Source organism: Rattus norvegicus, chromosome 2, assembly GCF_036323735.1.
Source record: "Rattus norvegicus strain BN/NHsdMcwi chromosome 2, GRCr8, whole genome shotgun sequence".
Lineage (NCBI taxonomy): Eukaryota > Metazoa > Chordata > Mammalia > Rodentia > Muridae > Rattus > Rattus norvegicus.
In genome coordinates this window covers 238,477,370-238,498,098 of record NC_086020.1, presented here as the reverse complement: position 1 = coordinate 238,498,098, position 20,729 = coordinate 238,477,370, and the positions used below count along the sequence as shown (strand labels likewise).

The window sequence follows — 20,729 nt, the reverse complement described above, 5'->3', positions numbered from 1 at the left end:
TATCCATCTATTTATTTTCCTTGGAATTGGACCCACGGCCAGACTCTCCAAGCCTGCGTGTGTGTGTGTGTGTGTGTGTGTGTGTGTGTGTGTGTGTGTGTTATCCACTTCATAGAGACTACAACACGACATGTGAAAATCACTGTGGTGTGAAACTTTTGGAAGAGGGCCAGGATGCAGAAGAGTGACTCTGCACGGATCTGACGGTCATAGTATTGCGCCCTGACATTTCTCACGGAATCAACCTGCTTCCACTCCCTGTGATACATGCTTCTAAAGATGCCAGGTTAAGGAGCAGGGGAGAGATGAGACGATAGAGTGTACGGAATGGAGAACCAGACAGCTCTGTCTCTCAGTTGTTTTAAAGCTGCTTGCTGCACACATCGTACACCTCCTGTTCCTGAGGAGACAGGCTTCTGCGGTTGTGTACCGGTGGTTTTGATGTTATTGTATACCATAATGAATTCCATGGGTGTCGTGGGAATTTGTGGGGGAAAAACTGTCCCTTCAGTGTGACAGTGTAGAATAAGAAAGGAAGAGAAGCATTTCAAGAAGCGTCTAGAACCCAGAGCAAGCCAAACATGATGACTTAAAGTGACAGCCTGTGTGAAGGATGAAATATAACCAAAATGGAAAAGGAACTGAACACACTAGGTACCAACTTGTCTTTAAGCACATGCTCTCCTTCTGATGGCCTAATATTCACAGACGACCAAAAATGTTCAAATGGAAATGCATAAAAATCTTTGCCAGCAACACAATCATCAAACACGTTGACGACCTTGACAAACATGAACTTTAGAGAAAAGATGGCTCTGCAGAAGTTTAGCGTACCCCAAAGGGACAGAGGAGAGATTAGGCTTGCAGGAGCGCCCTCCTTTCCAGCAGTGCACAGCTTCAAGTTTCCCAACGACCCGGACTACATAATTATTCAACCCTACCAGGGAACCATAGAGGAAGTGGGGCCACTGAAGCGCTGGTCATGCAAACATTTAGGACTTTTGACCAACATACCATTCAAGCAATGAGCAAACAGGAGTCCTGGCAATTTAAAATCCCAGTTGCGCTCTAACCGTATGACAGAATTTTGAAAGTGGCGTGAAGTTATGACATAAATTATGCTATGTAATTTTATTATGAAACAGGGCAGATGTAAAAATATGTATAGGTATAGATAAAACAAATGTGTACTTACCAACTTAAGAACATCGCTAATGCTTTGTGTGGCTAATTAATATTCCCCAAATTCTCAAACATTGTTTACTATATATAGTATGGCAAATATATAGTATAGTAAAATACTATATATAGTGTAGTAAAATACTATATATAGTATAGTATAAATACTATTTATCCTGTACAAAGTTGATTTAACAAAAATATTCTTCAACTAATTAAGACCTTAGTGACCACTGTTCACCATGAAGCACTGTCTCTCTGAAATGGGAGTTCTTTTTAGAAGTTTGGGCCACTTTAGACACCATGATAAAACTTAAATAAAAATTTATGAATACACTTCTACAGTAATTATGCTATTCTCAGCTGTTTAGAAATTCTTCTGACTTTAACAAGTGAAGGATTTCCCAGTTCATTTCACTTCACCAAATACACCGTTAATTCCTCCTGTTTACCTAGAATGAGAGAAGTTGGAAAAATATGTGATGTAGGTTCTTCCCTGGAACCTCTATTGCTTTGATTTGGACAGCAAGTCTTACATAAGGAAAATAAGATGCCAAGGGCCTTTGCCCATGCCTTTCTACCATCAATGCTGTGTCCCCAGGCTATCCCAAGTTGGCTTTGCCATACGATTACGACTGCTATGTACAGTTCAGGAACTCTAGTGGAAGAACTGGTTGATGCAAGATACTTCTAAGACAGACAAAGCTTTAAAACTCCTCGAGTGTTTCCCCCAATGGAGCCATGATGTATAAAGGCATTCACTTTCTCAGACAATCTAAACATACTTGTTTCACACGGATGTTCAGCTTTCAGAATAATCCGTGACATCCGAGGTCTTCACAAGGTGTCCCTTGACAGGATTGCCTTGTTATCATTTTCAGTTCTTGCTCCTGAAGCGTGCCACAGACTTCCACACCTCCATCACACTCGACCCACACAGTATCACAACCCCAAGGCTCTGCCTTTCGTGTCCCCTAACCCTTGTGAGCAAGGCTCATTTTGCAAATCGGTTTCCAGTGGAAACGCCTCCAGTCCAGAAGGCTGTCTCCAGGCAACCCTCCTAATTTACACTGCATACTCACCATGTACACCTTGCTTTGACAGTTACCTGTCCCCTCTTCAACTAGCCAGTGGGAACATTTTGGACACATTCAACAATCTTGACCAATAGATTTGGGAATGTGCAATGTACTAGACGCTCTTAGGTGCTGCAGAGGAGAGACCCTAAAAGTGCACACAACCTCACACCAAGAATGATTTGTCACAACGGCTCTGAAACAGCATCACTCATGGGAAAGAGGGGGCGCGAGGGGAAGTTTAAGTAGACTCAAACTTAAGTCTGCATAGTGGTGCAGGGGCAAGCTCACACAACGTAGCATGATGCAGGCTAGTTAGGGAGTTTGTAATCAGTCCAGCATTGCATCAGTGTTTTTTTCTTCCTCTTTGTCATACTGAACAAGTATTAAAGCACACCTGTGTGTTTGATGTTTAATAAAGCACGCCTGCGTGTTTTAGTGGACAGGTATTCAAGCATACGAGCCTAACAGATCATGAGCGTGTGTGTGGATGGTGAGATGGCTCGGCAACGCTGAAGTGTAAGTGAAGTACGCACTGAGAAGTGTCTGTGATCTCACAAACTCAACTTCGTGCTTCCCTGCTGGTGAGGAACATCTCATAGACTAAACCGAGGAAGCAACATCACAGACGGTGAGTGAGGCAAACCCGGGCCTCTCTTCTGACTACGCAACAGTGCCCCCACTCCTAAGAACTGCGTCTGTTTGTAAGAACGCTCTGTCAATGTCACTGTGTCAGCAAAGGAAAGGCTCCCAAAGACACTGCAGAGATTCCTGACAGCAGCACTTATTACCACACTGTTCGCAATGGCTGGGCTACGTCGCTGACCCTAAATGTCAACAACAGAGCAATGGACGAGGAAATGTGGCTTCGTGTACACAATAAACATTTTCAGCCATGAGTAAGCCAAATTTGTGTTGTCTATAGGAACACGCACAACTGGGATATCCGCGTTATGTGAATTAAGACAGGCTCAGACAAATATCGTATATTTTTCTCTCGGTTGTGGTTACTGCATTTTTATATAGATACAATAAATCATGTACATATACTTTGTATGAGAATAAAAGTAAAAAAATTGTTGAGGAAGACTGGGGAAGCTAATAGGAGAAACAAAACGGGCAAGAAAAGGGAGAACGGAATTACACTCAACTGAAATGGAAATTTCTGGTGTCTTTGGGGACTCAGTTATGTGGAGTGCTGTTAGCTGAAGCAGACGGGTGAGAGACAGTTGGAAAGAGTATAAGCATAGCCCCACAGACAGTGTGACGAAGCTCTCGTATTAGGTCGCTTTGCTCCTCTTCGCTAGTCTTTGCTGAAGGCTGTCTTGAATTGGTTCGCCTTGCACTGTGCAGCTGATCTTTGCTCTTCTTGACTTCATAGAGAGTAACTCGCCAAAGGATGTCTCCTGAAATTCCGGGGGCTTCTTTCCGCTCAGGAGAGCTTCTCGGTTTCTTCTGGATTGAACCGCGGCTGCTGCTTCGTGTTTGGTGTTTGCTGAGTGAACTGGACTGCCGCTGCTGACTCGTGTTTGGTGTGCTGATAGTGAGCTGGACTGCTGACAACGAAGATTGGAATTGTGCCCCCCCCCAAAGAACTGTTTCTAAACAGATCCTCAAACCCCATTTCCTCTTAACCTTTCTTTTCTCCTTTCTCTGGTGGGTGGTGGTCTAGAGGGGAGGCTAAAGAACCCAGGTTAAAGAAGTAGGATTTGAAAACTCTAGGCTTACACTCAGCATGCAGTGTGGGCCTTCACATTGTATGGAAACTAAGTGAACAGACAGGAGAGCTCCCTGTTAATGTCCCTCTAGTGGCATAATCTGCCTTATCTATAATCCCGCATGCTGAATTTAGAATAAGAGTAGTCCTCCTAAACCCAGCCTATATGAATCTCCAGGCATTCATTAGCACTTGGGGATGAACCAAAATTAATGAAACAAGGCTCATGAGTGTGAGGAAATGCCATTTGCCCGGTGTTGCCTTCACTGAACCCAAAGTTCCTGAAGTTCCTATGAAAAACGCATCCTAACTGTAACGTGAAGTGCAGAGATCACTTGCACTCGTGACATGGACTTGGGCACCGTCATCTCACCTTCGGTCCTCGGACCCGGGTGGTTTTCCCCATCAGCTTTTCATCATCGATTTCACACTGTTCCAGGAGATCCAGAAGATCTTCCTCCTTCAAAAACATGATTAGAATGCTGATCACTAGAGGAACAGGGACATTTGGACGAGGTCATTAATCTCTACAAGTTGGTGTGCGGTGGTTATTCTAGAACCTACGTAGTGGCGCTCTCTCAGATCAAAGAAAGACACATTAAACTTCAAGAAACTTTACCAAAATCTGTTGATAAACACAATGCAGGGATGAAGTGTGTGTGCTATCATAAGCAAGCATGAACTTCCCAGCCTACTACTAAAATCTCAACCCAACCTAAACGAACCAGCTCACTAGACACTAAGACGTGTAAAGCTCATGTTTGTCTTCCAGACTTCATCCCATTGATCATTCCTCCACTGACTACCACAGCTTAATATCAAAACAGGAAACAGAGAATGAAAGCTGGCCGAGAGTTTCATTTAGGAAAATTTTAATGTTAGAATTTTAATGGGTACCATGTAACGAAGCTGCTTAGAAATATATTAATTATCGCAAGAATATTTTTACAGCCTCACGAAATATTTTGATTCAGTGCCTGTTACTGGTAGAGGAAATCTCTTAGTATCCCAATAGCCTTCTCTTATGAGCCTCTGAATCTATTCTGAAATCAAAGGGAAAACTATAAGACCACCCACCAACACGGGGAGTGGAGCGAACCTACGCAGCTGTACTGAGGGGCAAAGACAGCCACCTCATTGCGGGATCCAGACCTCCTCACGGGCAAAACTATGATCACATATGGTGATTTCTACTTCAAAATCTCCTTCAAGTTTATTGAAAGAAAGGAGGAGTCACCACCCACAGTAGAAATGCATTCCAATCTAGGAAAGATAGCTATAAAAATCTAAAAAGCCTCGGGCTCTGATCCTACACTGGATTATATGGACAGCATCTTTAGAAACCCAAAACTAATCTCAAGGAGTCTAATTTTATTCAGAAGAAAAATCATACAAAACAATGTTTTCATCCTAAAAACTCCAGATAAACTAAACAGCCATATATTTTAAAAAAGAAAGCTACAGGTGAACAAAGTGAAAAGGAGTTCAACTCTCCAGAAAGAGAGAGGTTCCTCCCTAGAGAGCAGACAGGACTGGTCACTTTCCACTTGGGGACCTCTGTCGAATCCCAGCAAAGATGAGCAGACTCAAAGTCATCATAGATGAGTTCTACTGAGTTAAGACTGTCATTACCGGGATGATATATTAAGAGACCCAGCTAGCTTGTCTGTTGAGAGCACACACAAAAATAGAGACATTCATCCGGCTCCGAGGTGTGCCAACACCTTACCTAATTGCCTAGACATGCGGTTGAGGCCGCCATGACATTCTATCCCTGGCCAAATGCAATCATGTCCGCCCTACACAGATCACTGCTAGGTAAGATCAGCCCAGGGAACCACTCAGCTGCTACCTGCCAGGGCCACACAATAAGCAAATAAACGCAGAGGTTTGTTATAATGCAATGGATTACCAATAGACGAGGACAAAGGGGGAGGGAAGGCAGAAAGGGCTGGGGAGGATGGAGAGAGGGTGAGAAAGAAAAATGAGGGAGGGGGAGGAGGAGAGAGGAGGATGACACAGAGGAGTGGAAATGGGGAAACTGAACAGGTAAACGGAAGAAAGACATGAGGGTGTGTGCTTGTGCTTAGGATTTCCAAGGCACAGCCTCGTTCTGGAGCCCAGGCTGCTCTTGAACTCAATAGGCCACCCGGGCAACCCTTCTGCCTCAGTCTCCCAATTGCTAGTAAGGCACGCCTGTGCTGTCACACTCAAGTAAGGGGTGGAATCTTAACTTCTCCTCTTTGCCAAGTCTATGTAGCATCAAGAAAAACTATTGCAGTGTTAGCTGTAGTTAAAAGAAGAACGTCACAGGCCACTGGGTTACCTCCATGGGTTTCTTTATCCAGTTTCATACACACATCTATGTCAGAAGGCATTTCATTATAATATAATGAAATTACAACACACTATCAGAATCATCTGCCTGAAGTGTGTCCTGTTATGCATCTTATTGATGAAGCCACTTGGTTAGCTCTGAAATGTGACCACCTCTTAAGAAGAAAAGAATCAAGAACATCATAAAGGTAAAGTGTTTCTATATGTAAAGCTTAGCTGGTGTCCACCATGTGTGTGTATGTGTGTGTGTATGTGTGTGTATGTGTGTGTATGTGTGTGTATGTGTGTGTATGTGTGTGTATGTGTGTGTATGTGTGTATGTGTGTGTATGTGTGTGTATGTATAGGTCTATGTGCATGTGTGTACGACTCTATGTGCATGCACATGTGTCTCTGTGCAAGTAAAAGTGTGTGTACGTGTATGTTTGTGAATGTATTGGTGTGTTTATGTGTATATATCTGTGTGCATGCTTGTATGTGTACATGTGTATATTTGTACATGTGTATGTGCATGTGTGCATGTTTGTGCATATGTCTTTGTGGATGTCGGTGCAGGTATATGTGCATGTGTGTATGTCTGTGTATCTCTGTATGCAAATATGTGTGCACATGTGTATATATGTATGTGTGTATGTCTGTATGCATGCTTGTGTGTGTACATGTATGTGTGTGTGTTTATGTATGTCTACTTGCATGCATGTGTGTGCATGTGTTTGTATGTGTGTGTTTGTGTGTACAGAAGTCAGTGAGGGTTCTGTGTCTACCACTCCGCCTCGTTCCCTTGAGACAGGGTCTCTCCCTGAATCTGAACCAGGTTGGCAGCTGGTAATGCCCAGGGATCTTCCTGTTTATGCGCCATGAGGCTGGGGTTACAGACACATGCGTGCTTACAACAGGCTTTGTACTTGGGTATAGAGGATTTGGAATCAGATCTTCACGCTTCTACCAACTGAGCCATATCTTCAGCCTAAGCTGGGTCCTTTGCTAAGGACACACTGCCTGGCTCTCCCTTCGCTGTACGCAAAAGCTCATCCTCACCCGCATCTTCTTCAGAGGATTGTTCATCTCTCGATGGAAGGAAGTCGCTCTTCCCGAGAGGAAGGTCTGGAAGGCGACAGCCAGCAGACCTTCATACTTCTCAAGCAGTGTTTTATCTTCTGGAGGATAAATTCTCCTACAGGAAAGGAAATCAGAGAAACCCATTTGCTTAAAAGAGTCTAACCCAATTCAGTAGTCAAGATCACCAGGTTTAAAAGGCCGTCGCCCTCCCTGCTCTGGGCCACCTAGGTGCTAGAAACAGATGTGGATGGTTAAGGGGTAGCCATCTGGTACACCACTTAACATTTATGGAGAGAAGTTTCCCTGAAGTGTTTGAAGAATGGTGACTGGAGAAGTTGGTGAAATACTGAACTTGGTAAGTGTCCTGAGGAGCTGGGATAACACAGTCTCAACATACAAACAAGTATGTAGGATTGCATGTACTCGTCTGAACAATCTTTCAGGGGTAAGGAAATGAAAATAGAGTGGAGGCAGAATGGGAAAAGTATCTTCCCCTCTCCTGGCTGCTATGGAGGTGTTGACGTCAGGGAAGACTGTCTACCAGAAAGGGTAAGAAAATCTGAACCCCCTTCCCCGCCCTTTGCTAAGTCCTCATGTGGCAATGTCAGGCTGGGAGGAGGGACCATCTTTCCCATAATATTAAGGAGTTCCTCTTTGTTCTTTCCAGGGGTATTTTGTGACAATCTCCCTCACCCACTCTCCCATCTCCTTCAAATGCTTTCTTAGTTTGCCTAGTTGTTAAGGAAGTACAGCAGTCGCCAGAAACTGCCAGAAAGAGTACTAGGAGCCTTGACATTTGCTGTTCTTAAAATACTACATAATGACCAAGGACAGTCACAGAAAAGGTTGGCTGAAAGACTCTCCGGGCAGAGCAGAAGCTGGGCCAGCCAACGGGAGCTCCGTCAAGCCAGAGCCATCTACCTGCAGATACCCTTTCGTGTTCTGAAACATAGTGTGTGAAAGCTGTTTCTAACAAAGCAAGCACAGCTCTTAAAATACACAGAAAAAGGTTAGAATGAAGTACCACCTCTTTGGTCTCAGAAAAACAAAACAACAACAACAACAAAACAAACTGGCAGCAGTGTCTACCTGTAATTCCCCATGTGTCGGTTTTCATGTTCTTCTTGGGAAATCTGCTTTCGTACTTGAAGGAGTCTCTCTTTCTAAAAATGAACAGATGTTTATAAAAATTATGCTAGGTCATGCAGTTGAAATTGTTAAGGAGTCATTAAAATGTCCCCAGCAGGCCGGAGTGCGGCTCTGTGGCAGACCGCTTGCCTAGCATGGGTTCACTCTGCCACAGCACAAGTCGGAATAAAAAGCCAAGACCCCAAGCCTGGCGCCCATACCAACTCTTCTTTCCGCCTCTCCAGCTGGTGCCTCTGCTGTTCCCAGTCGGAGGAGCCTGGCGAAAGCCTTCTTATTGGATTTTGACCATACAGCCTTCTCTGAGCCTCTGCCTTTTGCTTGGCTAAGTTTTTCCTTTTATCGCTGGTCCTGAAATGTAAAACACAAGACCGTGACTCTCACCTCAGAGAACTTCTGATGGCATCCCCCTGAGAAGGAGCTGCAGGTGAGGACACATGCTGAACCAGGAAGAGAACTGGTAAGATGATATCTTCACATACATCTAACCATCAAGGAAAGGGGCTCTGTATGGAAGGAGATAGAAATCCTGTATATCTTGAAGAGTCCACAGCTCCTGGCTTCATAGTTCATCCTGGAAATGCAACATCTATAGTCTTTGGTGAATTAAATGCTGAATCTGTCTCCCTCTCTCTTAAACGTAAGCCACACTGATGTGTTTTGTTTCCCCCTCCAGACTTAATCTAGGTAATTGACAAATGTGTCTCTCTCCTCCTTCTCCCAATTTGTTTTGTTTACACTCTGCTAGACTGAACACTCTTTCGTGCACTTCCAGACAGGTCTGGAACCCCAGGGAGTGTCATCGCTTGAAAATTGACTCCACATCCCTCCCATTGTTTTGCTCAACTGTGAGTATTTAGCAACAACTCCCCTGTGTGCAGAGAAGAAGCCCTGCTTGGGGACATTTGCCTCTGTACCTCCCTCCTCTCCTGTCCCTCCCGTGTGGAGCCCGACTAAGTCTGAGATCTTTCTTTGCCACTGCAGATGCAGCATGGTAGAATCCAAAGGAAATTGAAAAGCAAAATAAATGCTGCCCTCAGCCACAGAGACGTAACCAGAGCCCTCATCCCTAATCTTAGACACCGTCATAGCTTCTGTTGCCGTTACTCTGACATGGATGCCAATCAAAGGGGAAAGACGGGTGCTGTCTGCTCAGTTCGAAGAAGGAAGAGTTGTGGAAGCTACAGAGTGTCCCGCTGAAGCCATTAAGGATGGCTCTTCCAAAGACAATAGTTTGGGGAAAGGACAGATGTAAAGTGAGGGACAAGACAGATTCCTGGTGTTAGTGACTGAGAATATTTCTGTTCCCATGACGACTGTGGGTCCGGTTGAGTGTGCTCAGGGGAGAGGAAATTCCAGGGCTGAGATATTTATCATCGTCATCATCATCACCTCCACCATCAACATCATCCTCATGTTTAAGATCCCAGTTCTTCTAAAATGATCACTTGTACATAGCAGAGACAAAAGGAAAAAGAAGAGAGAAAAATAAAAAGGGAAAGTGGGGGAGGGGCACGGGAATGAGGGACCTTTTTGGTTTTCTTCATAGAGGTCTTTTATTAGTTAAAAAAAAGAAGCATCAGAGTTTCTCTATTACATATCCTGCTGGGGTGATAGGAGAGGAAGGGCCTGCAAGAAAATGGCCGCTGTGCAGTTCAGCCAAGTGGACGAAGGTGGTGTCTCCTGGCTTTTGTTTAGTCTTATAAATAATAGCACAGCTATAGTTGACTTGGGCGGAGCTTGGAATGCCCCTCCTTCTGCTCCAGTCAGAACTGTAAACAAACCCATTTCCTTTTCTAACTCTTTTTTTTTTTTCTTTTTTCCGGAGCTGGGGACCGAACCCAGGGCCTTGCGCTTGCTAGGCAAGCGCTCTACCACTGAGCTAAATCCCCAACCCTCCTTTTCTAACTCTTATCTGCAGGTTGGATCAGCAGACCCGGCAAGCAAGCGACCCTGGGTTCTACTACAGCACTAGGGTCCCAAGTCAGGTCACACCAGAGCTGCATGCACACCTGTGTGGACACACATAACTTTGAGAGTCTCTGGGCGGGGGGCTTCCTCCACCCCTTTGCTTCCTCTGTGGTGCATCCTGCACTGGTCACAGCAGACATGGGAAGACGCTCTACCTTCCCCCTCCCTCAGTTCTTAACAAGTCGCTTCCCAGACTACAAGGTTCTCCCTTTGTGTTCTAGTTCAAAATTCTCCACACTAGCTATGGCCCAAGGGGTACGAAAACAGACAGAGGGTCCACTGCCCTTGTGGAGGTGACAGTCTAGCCAGGATGGGAGACAGGATAGAAACCAACATACAGGGCACAGAATGGTGGAGAGGATGGTGAAGTTAAGAAGAGGGGAGGGGAGGCTTGAGATGGGTTTTAAGAGGAAATATTGACACGAAAGTAGTCGATACATATGCTATAATGCATGGTGTCTGGCCCCAGAGGTCCACGTCCTGGGAGCTTGCTCTACAACCTAACATCCTGAGAATTAACAGACCCTTTAGAGGAAGACTCTAGAGCGAGCTGATTAGGGAAATCACCAAGAACGGGTCATCCATGTTTCTGGAAACGCTGGGTTAGTTCTGAGTTGAATTGAGTCTTAGGTGCTGAATGACTGGCGGTGAAATCTGACTGTTGACCAAGCCCGCCACCTTCCCAGTCTGCCTCACCACCTCCCGCCTGCTCTTCAGTATGTGCTTGAGTTCCTTCTCCTTTCCCATGATGAGGAGACGCAGCATGAGGCCCTCACGAGAAGCCGAGAAAAAGCAAGCAAGCAAGCAAGCATATCCTTGGCCTTCAGAACTGTGGGACAGATAAACCTATCCTCTATATAATTTCTTCAGCCTAGGAGAGCTTTGCTAGAACGAAAGGAATAGTAGCATAATTCTACCCCAATTACACCAAGGATTTGGACATGCGTTTATTACAAGTGTTGACTCTCTGCTTGGGCCTGCTGACCCTGCTCTGGGAGAGGAGCATGAAGAGCTAAGTGGCAGCCATGGGGTTGGCAACGTTTAGCTGATTCCTCACAAAGGAGGAAGGGGAAGAGGACTGCGCCCCGCTGCTATCACTGTCACGTGAATGGTTGCCCTTAGCCAGCGGACAACAGCAACGGAACACTTTCTGTCTTCACCACGGTCCACACGCACTGTTCTGTGAGTCCGTCCAGGGACCGCTCCCTTGTCTCGTGTATGTCATGTGATGGTAGCACTGGGGTACCTGAAGTCCTGGCACTGCTCTGTTCCCCGGTGTCATAGTCACGTTGAGCGCGTGGCCCTTTGGGACACATAAGAGAAATGTACCTATTTGTGGTGATAGTAAGGGGCGTGTAAAAAGTCCTTCATCAACTCTAGAGGAAATAGGCTTTTTAAATGCCCAGTGAGTACCTATGTTCATATTTAACATTTGTGGGATGGAGGTGTACGTGATCACCGGCAGTGGGGAGAAGGAAATAATGCAAGAGGTATGACGGAAGGAAAAGCCTGAGTTCTACTCATACTTGGGCTAAATATTTTCCATTCATTCATTCACTTCCTTGCTGATTTAGTACGCATTTATAATCACAGGTTAGGCTAATAATAATGGCAATAATAGTGACAGTGACAGTGACAGTTATAGTAATAATATAATGGTGTAGCACTCACTGTCAGCGGACAATGATAAATGCGGGATCTGGGCTCCAGACAGGGCCCGAGCCACCAGAACGCATCTCAGTCTGTCACTTCATAGGTACACGGTTCACGGACTCCAGTGTCATGCTCACAAGGATGAGTGAAATTGACACAGAGAAAAGAGAAATGAAGCCAGGACATAACAGGGGGATGGGAAGCAGCAGATATGGGGTGAAAGGGTGGACCATGAAGTGCTGTGTGCTGTGGTGCCCCCCTTGGATGAGGGAAGACAGGTGCGCAACACACGTGTGCTCTAAGTATTAAAACCCGCGCTCTGTCCCGTGGGGAACATGAAGGTACACATGGAGGAAGCTCCGTGCTCCTAGACTTAGAGATCTCTTGCCCCTTACATTGTCTGACCTCTGAAGTGACCAAGAATATCTACAGATAATTTCTGAATCAGTGTCACCGTTTATAAATCCGAAGATGCTCCAGGGATATCCGTAAGTTGAGCATAAGGTACTGTAATATGTAGAAGGTGCAGCTGATAAAGTCTAAGATCGTGGAGCGGGTAGGCGCAGTGACAACTACAAAACTAAAAGTGCAGACGCATGCACCTTCCGCCCAGCAGCAGAAGCCATGCGAGGATGAACAGCCAGACTTCGAGTCCTTTTCTCCGGGTGCCTTACCAGACAAAACCAGGTCTCGATAGTAACTGCTAAATGCTTGCAAAGTTTTAAATAAAAGAATCCCTTACAGTATCCCATAAGCTAGGTATAGAATCCCAATCGTCAGGGCCCTATGAGAGTCGGGTGCTATGAGCTGGGTTTCTCCCAGCAAAAGTCGAAGTCGGGCACACAGCACGGGGCAGCTAAGTTAAATAGCTCGTTCTCTCTCTCTCTCTCTCTCTCTCTCTCTCTCTCTCTCTCTCTCTCTCTCTCCTTTTCTCCTTGATGAAAGAGGCTGGCTTCAAACAATCTTCCTGCCTCCCCTAACAAATTCCTTCCATAATGGGTCAAAAGCCCTTCGTGCGTGATAGCATTTCAAATACCTGGGACCATGGCCCTGCCCCCAGCAGGTCTCCCTTCCAATCTTCCTTCCCACTTGGTTGTCTCACTGAGCAATGACATCTTCTCTTTTTGTACAGAAGCCAGACAGAAAAGAAAGACCCCAGGAAGGGAGGAATCCTTGTTTAAGGTTTCCTGAGTGGCTCTGGTTCTTGTCTTTCCTCCGAGAAGAAGGAAGGTAAGTTAGAGAGGGTCCCCTACCACACCAACACCAAGCCGACCTTGTACTTTATGATAAAGTCTGTGATTTAATGCAGTTCCCACAGGATGCAATGGACTGTATGGGGCAGCAAAGGCAGTGGGCATGGGGAAATGAAAAGGCATGTTAAAACAACGTGGGTTTGCACAATGGAGTGAAGAAAGTCGAAATGAGAAACAGAAAATATGAGAGATTCGCAATGCAAAGCCAGTTTCTCGTGTGAGTGCCTGATCTTTGCCAAAGTTGGGAGCCCCGGCACGTGGGAGAAAGGCTCACTTGGTGTCGGGGGAGGCCCCAGTGGGTATGGAAAAGGCTTACCTGGTGTCTGAGAGACCCCAGGGAGGAGCTGAGTAAAGTTCACCCCATATTTGGGGGGACAGCAGTAAGCAGGGAAAAAGCTCAGCTGAATGTATAGTTTACCCTAGCGAGCAGGGGAAAGTCTCGCCTAATGTTTAGGGGACCCCCAATGAGCAGGGGAATGGCTCACCAGATGTTTGGGGGACCCAGCAAGTGAGGAAAAGTCTCACCAGATTTTGGGGGGCCCCGGCGAGTAGGAAGATGTCTCACCTGATATTCAGCAGCTTCAGTGCATTTAGCAGAACCCCCCGTTTGACGTCATAGTCTATTTTCTGATCAGTTCCAAAGCTTGGGGCTCGATTAATCTGAAATTCACAGAGAAAGCAATGAGGAGATCAGTACACAACCCAGCCATGTTTCTTAAATGTATGTGGATTCCCAGTCACGAGCCTCCGACTCCTCGTGGAAGAAGCCCTAGACCTCACCACCGCGCCTGTTTTTCTGTTAGCCGAGGGCAAAGAACTGCAGAAAACACCTGCAGGCACCTGCTTCCCCACCCACGGGTTCATTCCTAATCGCCAGAATTTCCTAACCACTCTTCAACCACTGACCCATCAAGCCTTAGGGAAATCAAATACAACTGACCGTGAAAGCTAGGAAGACCTATAACAGAGGTGTTACCAACCCAGTAATGGTTACACATGCGTGTGTGCTCAGCGTGTAGACGCCACCAGCTCCCTCTGTTCAGATCTTCCTGGTGAATTCTGTTGCTTCCTAAAATATAAATTTGGTTTCTCTCTACCTAGCTCAGTAGTGATTTATTACCCTTGATGTCTGCAAGGATTGATTCAACCACTCGGAAAACACTCCTAACAACAGACCGGACACAATTTTCCATCCTGAAAATGTTTTCAGTGCTTGGAAATTTCTTTAAGTTTGCCAATCCTTGGCCAGCTTCTAAATAGCTAGGCATTTCCCCTTCTCAGAGAGCTTCCGCTTTACTCCACGCGGTGGCGCCAGAAAGTCTCAACGCTGTGGGTGAGACCCACGTAGGCTGCAAAAGGAAGAGCAGGCTCTCACACTGTACATTTAACAATCTGAACATGCAGAATATTCACTCCACACACACAGCAATGCTATGGGATGCTTGACATTAATGATTCTGAGCTGAGTAAGATGTAAACCACGAAGGATAGAGAATAAAAAAATGTCTATTGGGAGCTTTAAAAAAACACACAGAATTCAACTGTTCAGTACGCTGTGACGTAGCCAGCTAATCGGAAAGTTCCTGTGAGCAAAGCCTCTTCCAAAGGTCACTTTGCGTTTTATAAAGTTCTTATTCCCAGCAATCCTTTCCTTTCCTCCTTGTGAACCACGAGAGTGCCTTCGCTCCCCACCCGTCAAGGATGAATGACCAGGACAGGAGCAGAGGAAAAGACAACAGCGGGCAGGGGACGAGTTCTGGGGTCAATGTGTTCAATCTCGGGAGCAAGATTCCAGACCTTGTTAAGACACAGACGGTTGACGACTCCTCCATTCAGGAATGGCCGGTGCAGGGGAGCCGACACAACTCACACAGGTCTTATTTCTAGGACCCAAGCCGGACTAAAATTCTAGCTAGCAGCAAAGTGAACATTCTTGGACATGTGACACAGGCAATTTGCCCAGAATATATGAATACATTCCTCTCTTTCTCTCCCTTGCTCCAATTCAAAATGTGTACTTTCCTCCAAAATGCATTTTGGATCACGATCTCAGTCACACTCATCCAGGTTGCTTATGGGAACCTGGAGACCGTGATGCGATTTCTTATGTCAAACAGCTAACCTGAGAGGGACAGCCCTCCGGAATGAAAGGGCAGGGCTGATTCTAGCTTCTGTGGCAGTGGGTTCCTGAAAACATAACTCCTCCTGTGCTGTTTCCCAGACAGATGTCTACAAACAGTAAGGAGTGGCCTCGAGAAGGCAGGTTCCTTCTGTGATGACAGAGCAGGGGTCCTAGAGAGAGCATCTGGATGGGAGAGAGCTGGACAAAGATTCTAAGGTGCCTCATGCGTGACACAGATATAAATGTGACTGGGCAAAACAAAAGCAGGGTTGTCTTCATATACGTTACACTGTTCCATACGTTGATATTTTATAGTAAGATTAATAATACCTAGATGGTGCAGGCTCCAAACCCAAAGACATTCAGTTTTCAGAAATATCAGATGGCCATAAGGGGGAACGTCTGTCCCCTGCAGTGTTAAGCACTGGGTACTGAAAAGTCAGTCAACTGGAGCCCTTCTCCGTGCAGTGCTTAAAGACACAGTAAAGACGGGTCCAGAGGCAGTGCCCACACAGAGGAGACATAAGACCCAGAGTTCACTGTGTAAGCGGCCAACAGCTCAGAATCAGCACGCTCACTCTACATTAAAGAGAGGGCGGGATAGAAAATCCTATCCATTCATCCTCGGGAGCGTTCTAGCCCCAGAATTTCCACTCCCTCCCTCCCACATACGCTCCACTCAGGCCTCATTCCAGCCAGTGAGCTGGGGGCACCTGTGCCAAGTACACACTTGAAACCCGGTTTTTTAAACACTAAGGGCCGTGATAAACTCTTTACACGTCTTAGAGAACACCTTACCTCCAGAAGCCATGGCTTGAGCTTTCTATCCAACAAGATGTCGAAGCCCAGGACTTCGAAGCAGACGCTTTCGCTCCCGGGGGGCTGGCCGGGTCTGCACATCCGATAAGCGTGCAGGACATGAGGTTCTGCTACAATCAGCGTCTTTACCACCAACTCCTGTTCAGATCGTGACGGAAGGCATCAAGTGCTTTACTCGGATGCGTTTCACTTTCAAAACATGGCCTAGCGAAGACCTGCACCCTCTTTGGCACCGGCCTCCCAAGCTCTTCTGCACCCACTCCCCACCCACCCCCAGTGCTGCTCTTTGTCCGTCCATCTATCTGCCACACTCTCTGATTTTCTCTGGTAGGTGACACTCCGTCCCACCCAGTCTGTGCTGTCCCATCTTCCTGCAGGCTTTTCCCTGAGCTTCCCGTGCCATCCCGGACAGGACTTCCACATCCAGCCTGAAGAGCAGCCATGTTTGAAAATGCATCCTATGGCATGGAACCAGTTGATGCTTTTCTGTGTTTGAACAAGATCCTTGTACATTTTTCTTTCTTTTGCACCATCCCATTGTCCATAATAGTGCCTGGCACTGGACATGCTCAAAGGCATTCATAAGCAAATAAGAAAAAAAGGAGTATATGCTAGCTCTGTACAAATGGAGAAGAACTACAAGGAGGAAAAATTTGAGGGAGGGTGCAGCATTCCACAAATAGCCTTAGGGGACCTCCACGTGTACAGATCCTGACACAAAGTCCAGCACGAGGCACAGAGCAAGCCTTCGCTAAGTGTTTGGTCTGATGTTTTTCAGGAATCCCTCTCATGGCTCCTGGCAAACATCCTACCTTTGGGTAGAAGCAGTTTCACAGGAGAGGGGGAGAAAGGCATTAAGCTCAGTGTTGTCACCCAGAGGCACTGAACATCACCCAACGTTCAGTGTTCAGTGGTTGCATATTCACTGCAGTTCCACAGTTGTAATAATGCATTGGAAATGTTTTTAAAATAATTCTCGTCTGACTGGTTGTTCGTAACCATCTAGCTAAGTATCCTGATTTGTAGAGACCGTGAAATGTGTCAGAGATTATGAGACTTACATTAACATTCCAGGCTCACCTCTAAAAATTATACCTTGGGATCTAACGGAAGTTAATTTCCATACCCTCCACTAGTCTTGCTTGAGCGCGTCCATCTAACTCAGTCTGGTGGGAAAAATACGACTAAAGCCAGAGTGTAAAGAGGAGAGCTGACCACTGCTCTCTGGCTGGTCCTTCACTCTGACATCCCCGACTAAGGCAGCATGGAAGGTTACGTTTTCACGGGAACTCTCTCAAAGACCCAAACTCATATGGTGAGGAAGGACAAAAGAATGCCAGAAGGGGAGAGCCTGGAGTATGTTCTGGATTAATGAGTAGGTAGATGGGTGAATGGATTGGAGAGAGGGTGGGTGGATGGATGGATGGATGGGTGGGTGGATGGATGGATGGATGGATGGATGGATGGATGGATGATGAATGGATTGAATAGGTGGGTGGGTGGATGGGTGGTAAAATGATAAACGTATAAACAAGCAAAACTTCATCCTCAAAACTAATTCCACACTTACTTTAAAATAAACTTCTTGCTATTCTATTTTAGATATCACATTCCTTCTCCCTTCCATTTGAAACCCTATGTGACACCCTGTGTACCTCTCCTGATAGCATAACTCCATGCCCTGGGATTGTTGAAGGTAAAAATACCTTTCCCTGGAAATGAAGTTCTTAATTCCCAAGGCCTGTCACAAGAAAATCTCTTCTACTCAACCTCAGGTATGACACTCTTTTTTAAAAAAAAGTTTGTTGGTATTTAAATTTAATGCTAGTGAATATACATTTGCAGTTACAGAATACAATAATCTTACCGAGATATCGCTCCAGAACTTGGTAACATCGTGTTGATTGGCCTGTAGGAATTCGGTAAACCACTTGATTGAACGCTTGCTGCCTTTGTCTTCCGTTTCATTGCGTTCAAACCGTTCATTGTGTTTGTTCACTGAGTAGTTGGTCAGATGCATGTATAACTGGGTCTGTGAGGAGGAAGAGCAAAGGGTCACCACCGGCGAGAGCCACAACCATGTGGTGTAGCCAGAAAGAGAACCTCAGAGACTTGATAAAACGTTAAAGTTCTTAACCCCAGAGATGACGAGCATTGATGCAGAAAGCTTTTCCTAAAAGGCATGGGCTGAGCAAAGAAAGCCCTTGGTTCTGAGGGTGAGCTGCAGAATGCTGATCAATGAGGGTTCAGTGACCCCCAAAACAGTTCAGGCAGTTGCCACTGCCACTGAGTACCCATCAACACTAGACATTACTGTGGAAGACACTGTATGCTCTGCTCAAAGGAAATAAAGTAATCAAACTAGAACTGGGCAGAAGCTTCCTCCCTGCTGGATCATTTCGCATGGTGTTGAAGGTGCTGTGGGGTTGGAAACATCATCGATTCTCCTGCTGATGACTGGGGGTGCATGTGCCTGCTGCCCCTCTAGTGACAACTCAGTAATGGGAGAGCCAACCGCATCCTGTTTGGACTCACCGTCCATTGCACAGCAAGGAATCCATGTCTGGTGCTGTAAACTTGTCAAACTGCCTTCAAAACAAGGATGTTTGTGCCCATAGGTTAGTGGGGCTGCTAGTTTTGATGAGAGAGGCTTATTTACACAGTGGGCTTACTAATGACAGCCTTGTCACCGGTCTGGGTGATGGGCATACTTGACATCTGAGTGTTCAACTAGCTACAGAACGTCTGCATTTTCCCCCATCCAAAGCTTAGTGGACATCACAGAAAGGGGGGAAAGGAAGAACGTGAGAGCTGGAGAAAGAGCGGAAGGTTATAGATGCTCATTCTGGAGAGACATGGCCACTGCACCCAGGAATTCACAAATGCTGCAATTACTTGAGATGAGAATAATTAATGTCAAAAAAGCAATATAAGGAAACCTATGAAACTAAAAAATAAAAATAAAAGGGCATGGGAGTATAAAAGGGGGGTACTTAGGCATGAGAAAGTGTGTGAGGAGGACAAGAAAGGGCACTTGGGGAAAGATGATCAAAATACATCACGTGCGTATATGCATATATTTATGGGTCATAATGAAACCCATAAATATTTTCCAGTGAGATAAAATGGCACTTCTCCCTCAAGAGGGCCATGAATGTTAGTACTGCAGGATGAATCACGAATTATTTATGATATCTACAATCAAAATACCGATGAATGACATCACAGGTAGAAATTAAAATGTGAGGTGTTGATGAGTAAAACTACTCCATTAGCCCTTCATTACCCACTAGTTTTCAGTGCTTGGCCCCCCCCCCATTCATTGTTTATTCAAATCTATTTGGGGAAGGAATCTTCTAAGAAACATGCTACAGCTTTTAAAAACAATTAAAAATTGATGGTATAAGGAAGCAGGGTACCCAAGACACAGAACTACAAACACATCTGTCCCCACACCGCACACTGATTGAGAGGTCACCTGGGTCCCCGGCAGACAGCACCTGACATCAATAGTCACCATTAAGGCTATCTACATGCTATGTCTACATGGTGTCTATATGATGTCTACATGTTGTCTATAGATGTCTACAGATGTCTATATGTTGTCTACAGATGTCCACAGGATTTCTACATTATGCCTACACACTGTCTACAGATGTCTACATACTGTCAACATGAGCTCTATAGATATCTACATGCTATCTACAAATATCTACATGCAGACTACAAATGTCTATATGCTGTCTACAGATGTCTACATGGTGCCTATGAGTTTCTATATGCTGTCTACAGATGTCTACATGGTGCCCATGAGTATCTATATGGTGCCTACAGATGTCTACATGCTGTCTACAGATGTCTACATGGTGCCTATGAGTATCCTGTTTATTGGCACTATTTTCTTTAAACTTGAAAAGAATCCAAAACCTAAAACTTCTCTTAACTCTCAGTAAACTTCTAATGTTTCCCCATCCAGTTGGCATAAAGGTTGATAAGATGTCTTTAATTCCCACCCATTTCCTAGTCCTGCTCCCCAGGATTGTTTTGAATAAAATTTTTGCATCACAAAGAATATACATACATACACATACACACACATGTACATGTATACACACATACACATGTATACATAAACATACACATATACATGTAACATAGGCATATTACAGATATATAATATGTATATTATATATACTATAATATATATATTATACATATGTACATTATAGCTCTGGATGTTAAATAAAAATCTTTAAAGCAAATAAACAGGGATGGTCATTCCAGCTACCTGTTTATTAACCTGTGTGCCTATTACTACTGAAAATCTTTCTTTTTAATCATTATGTGATATTTAAGGAACAACCACAGAAGAAAGTGTAAGAGGAACCCCAGAAAAAC

General features: G+C 45.2%; 1 protein-coding gene across 16 annotated transcripts in view; it reads right to left on the bottom strand.

The window, feature by feature from the left end:
* Ttll7 (tubulin tyrosine ligase like 7) overlaps positions 1-20,729 on the bottom strand; it is a 123,511-nt gene that overhangs the window by 51,198 nt on the left and 51,584 nt on the right. For 10 of the 16 annotated variants that reach the window (XM_039103873.2, XM_063282933.1, XM_063282927.1 and 7 more), the window contains 7 exons: positions 18,199-18,363; positions 16,311-16,469; positions 13,956-14,050; positions 8,717-8,864; positions 8,457-8,530; positions 7,347-7,482; positions 4,346-4,432 (listed from right to left, as the gene is read on the bottom strand). In XM_039103873.2, the coding sequence (XP_038959801.1) occupies positions 4,346-4,432; positions 7,347-7,482; positions 8,457-8,530; positions 8,717-8,864; positions 13,956-14,050; positions 16,311-16,469; positions 18,199-18,363 (864 nt within the window). Of the gene's footprint in view, positions 1-3,226; positions 3,812-4,345; positions 4,433-7,346; positions 7,483-8,456; positions 8,531-8,716; positions 8,865-13,955; positions 14,051-16,310; positions 16,470-18,198; positions 18,364-20,729 lie in introns of those variants that run through there. The other 6 variants (XM_039103880.2, XM_063282932.1, XM_063282931.1 and 3 more) reach the window with 2 other exon arrangements.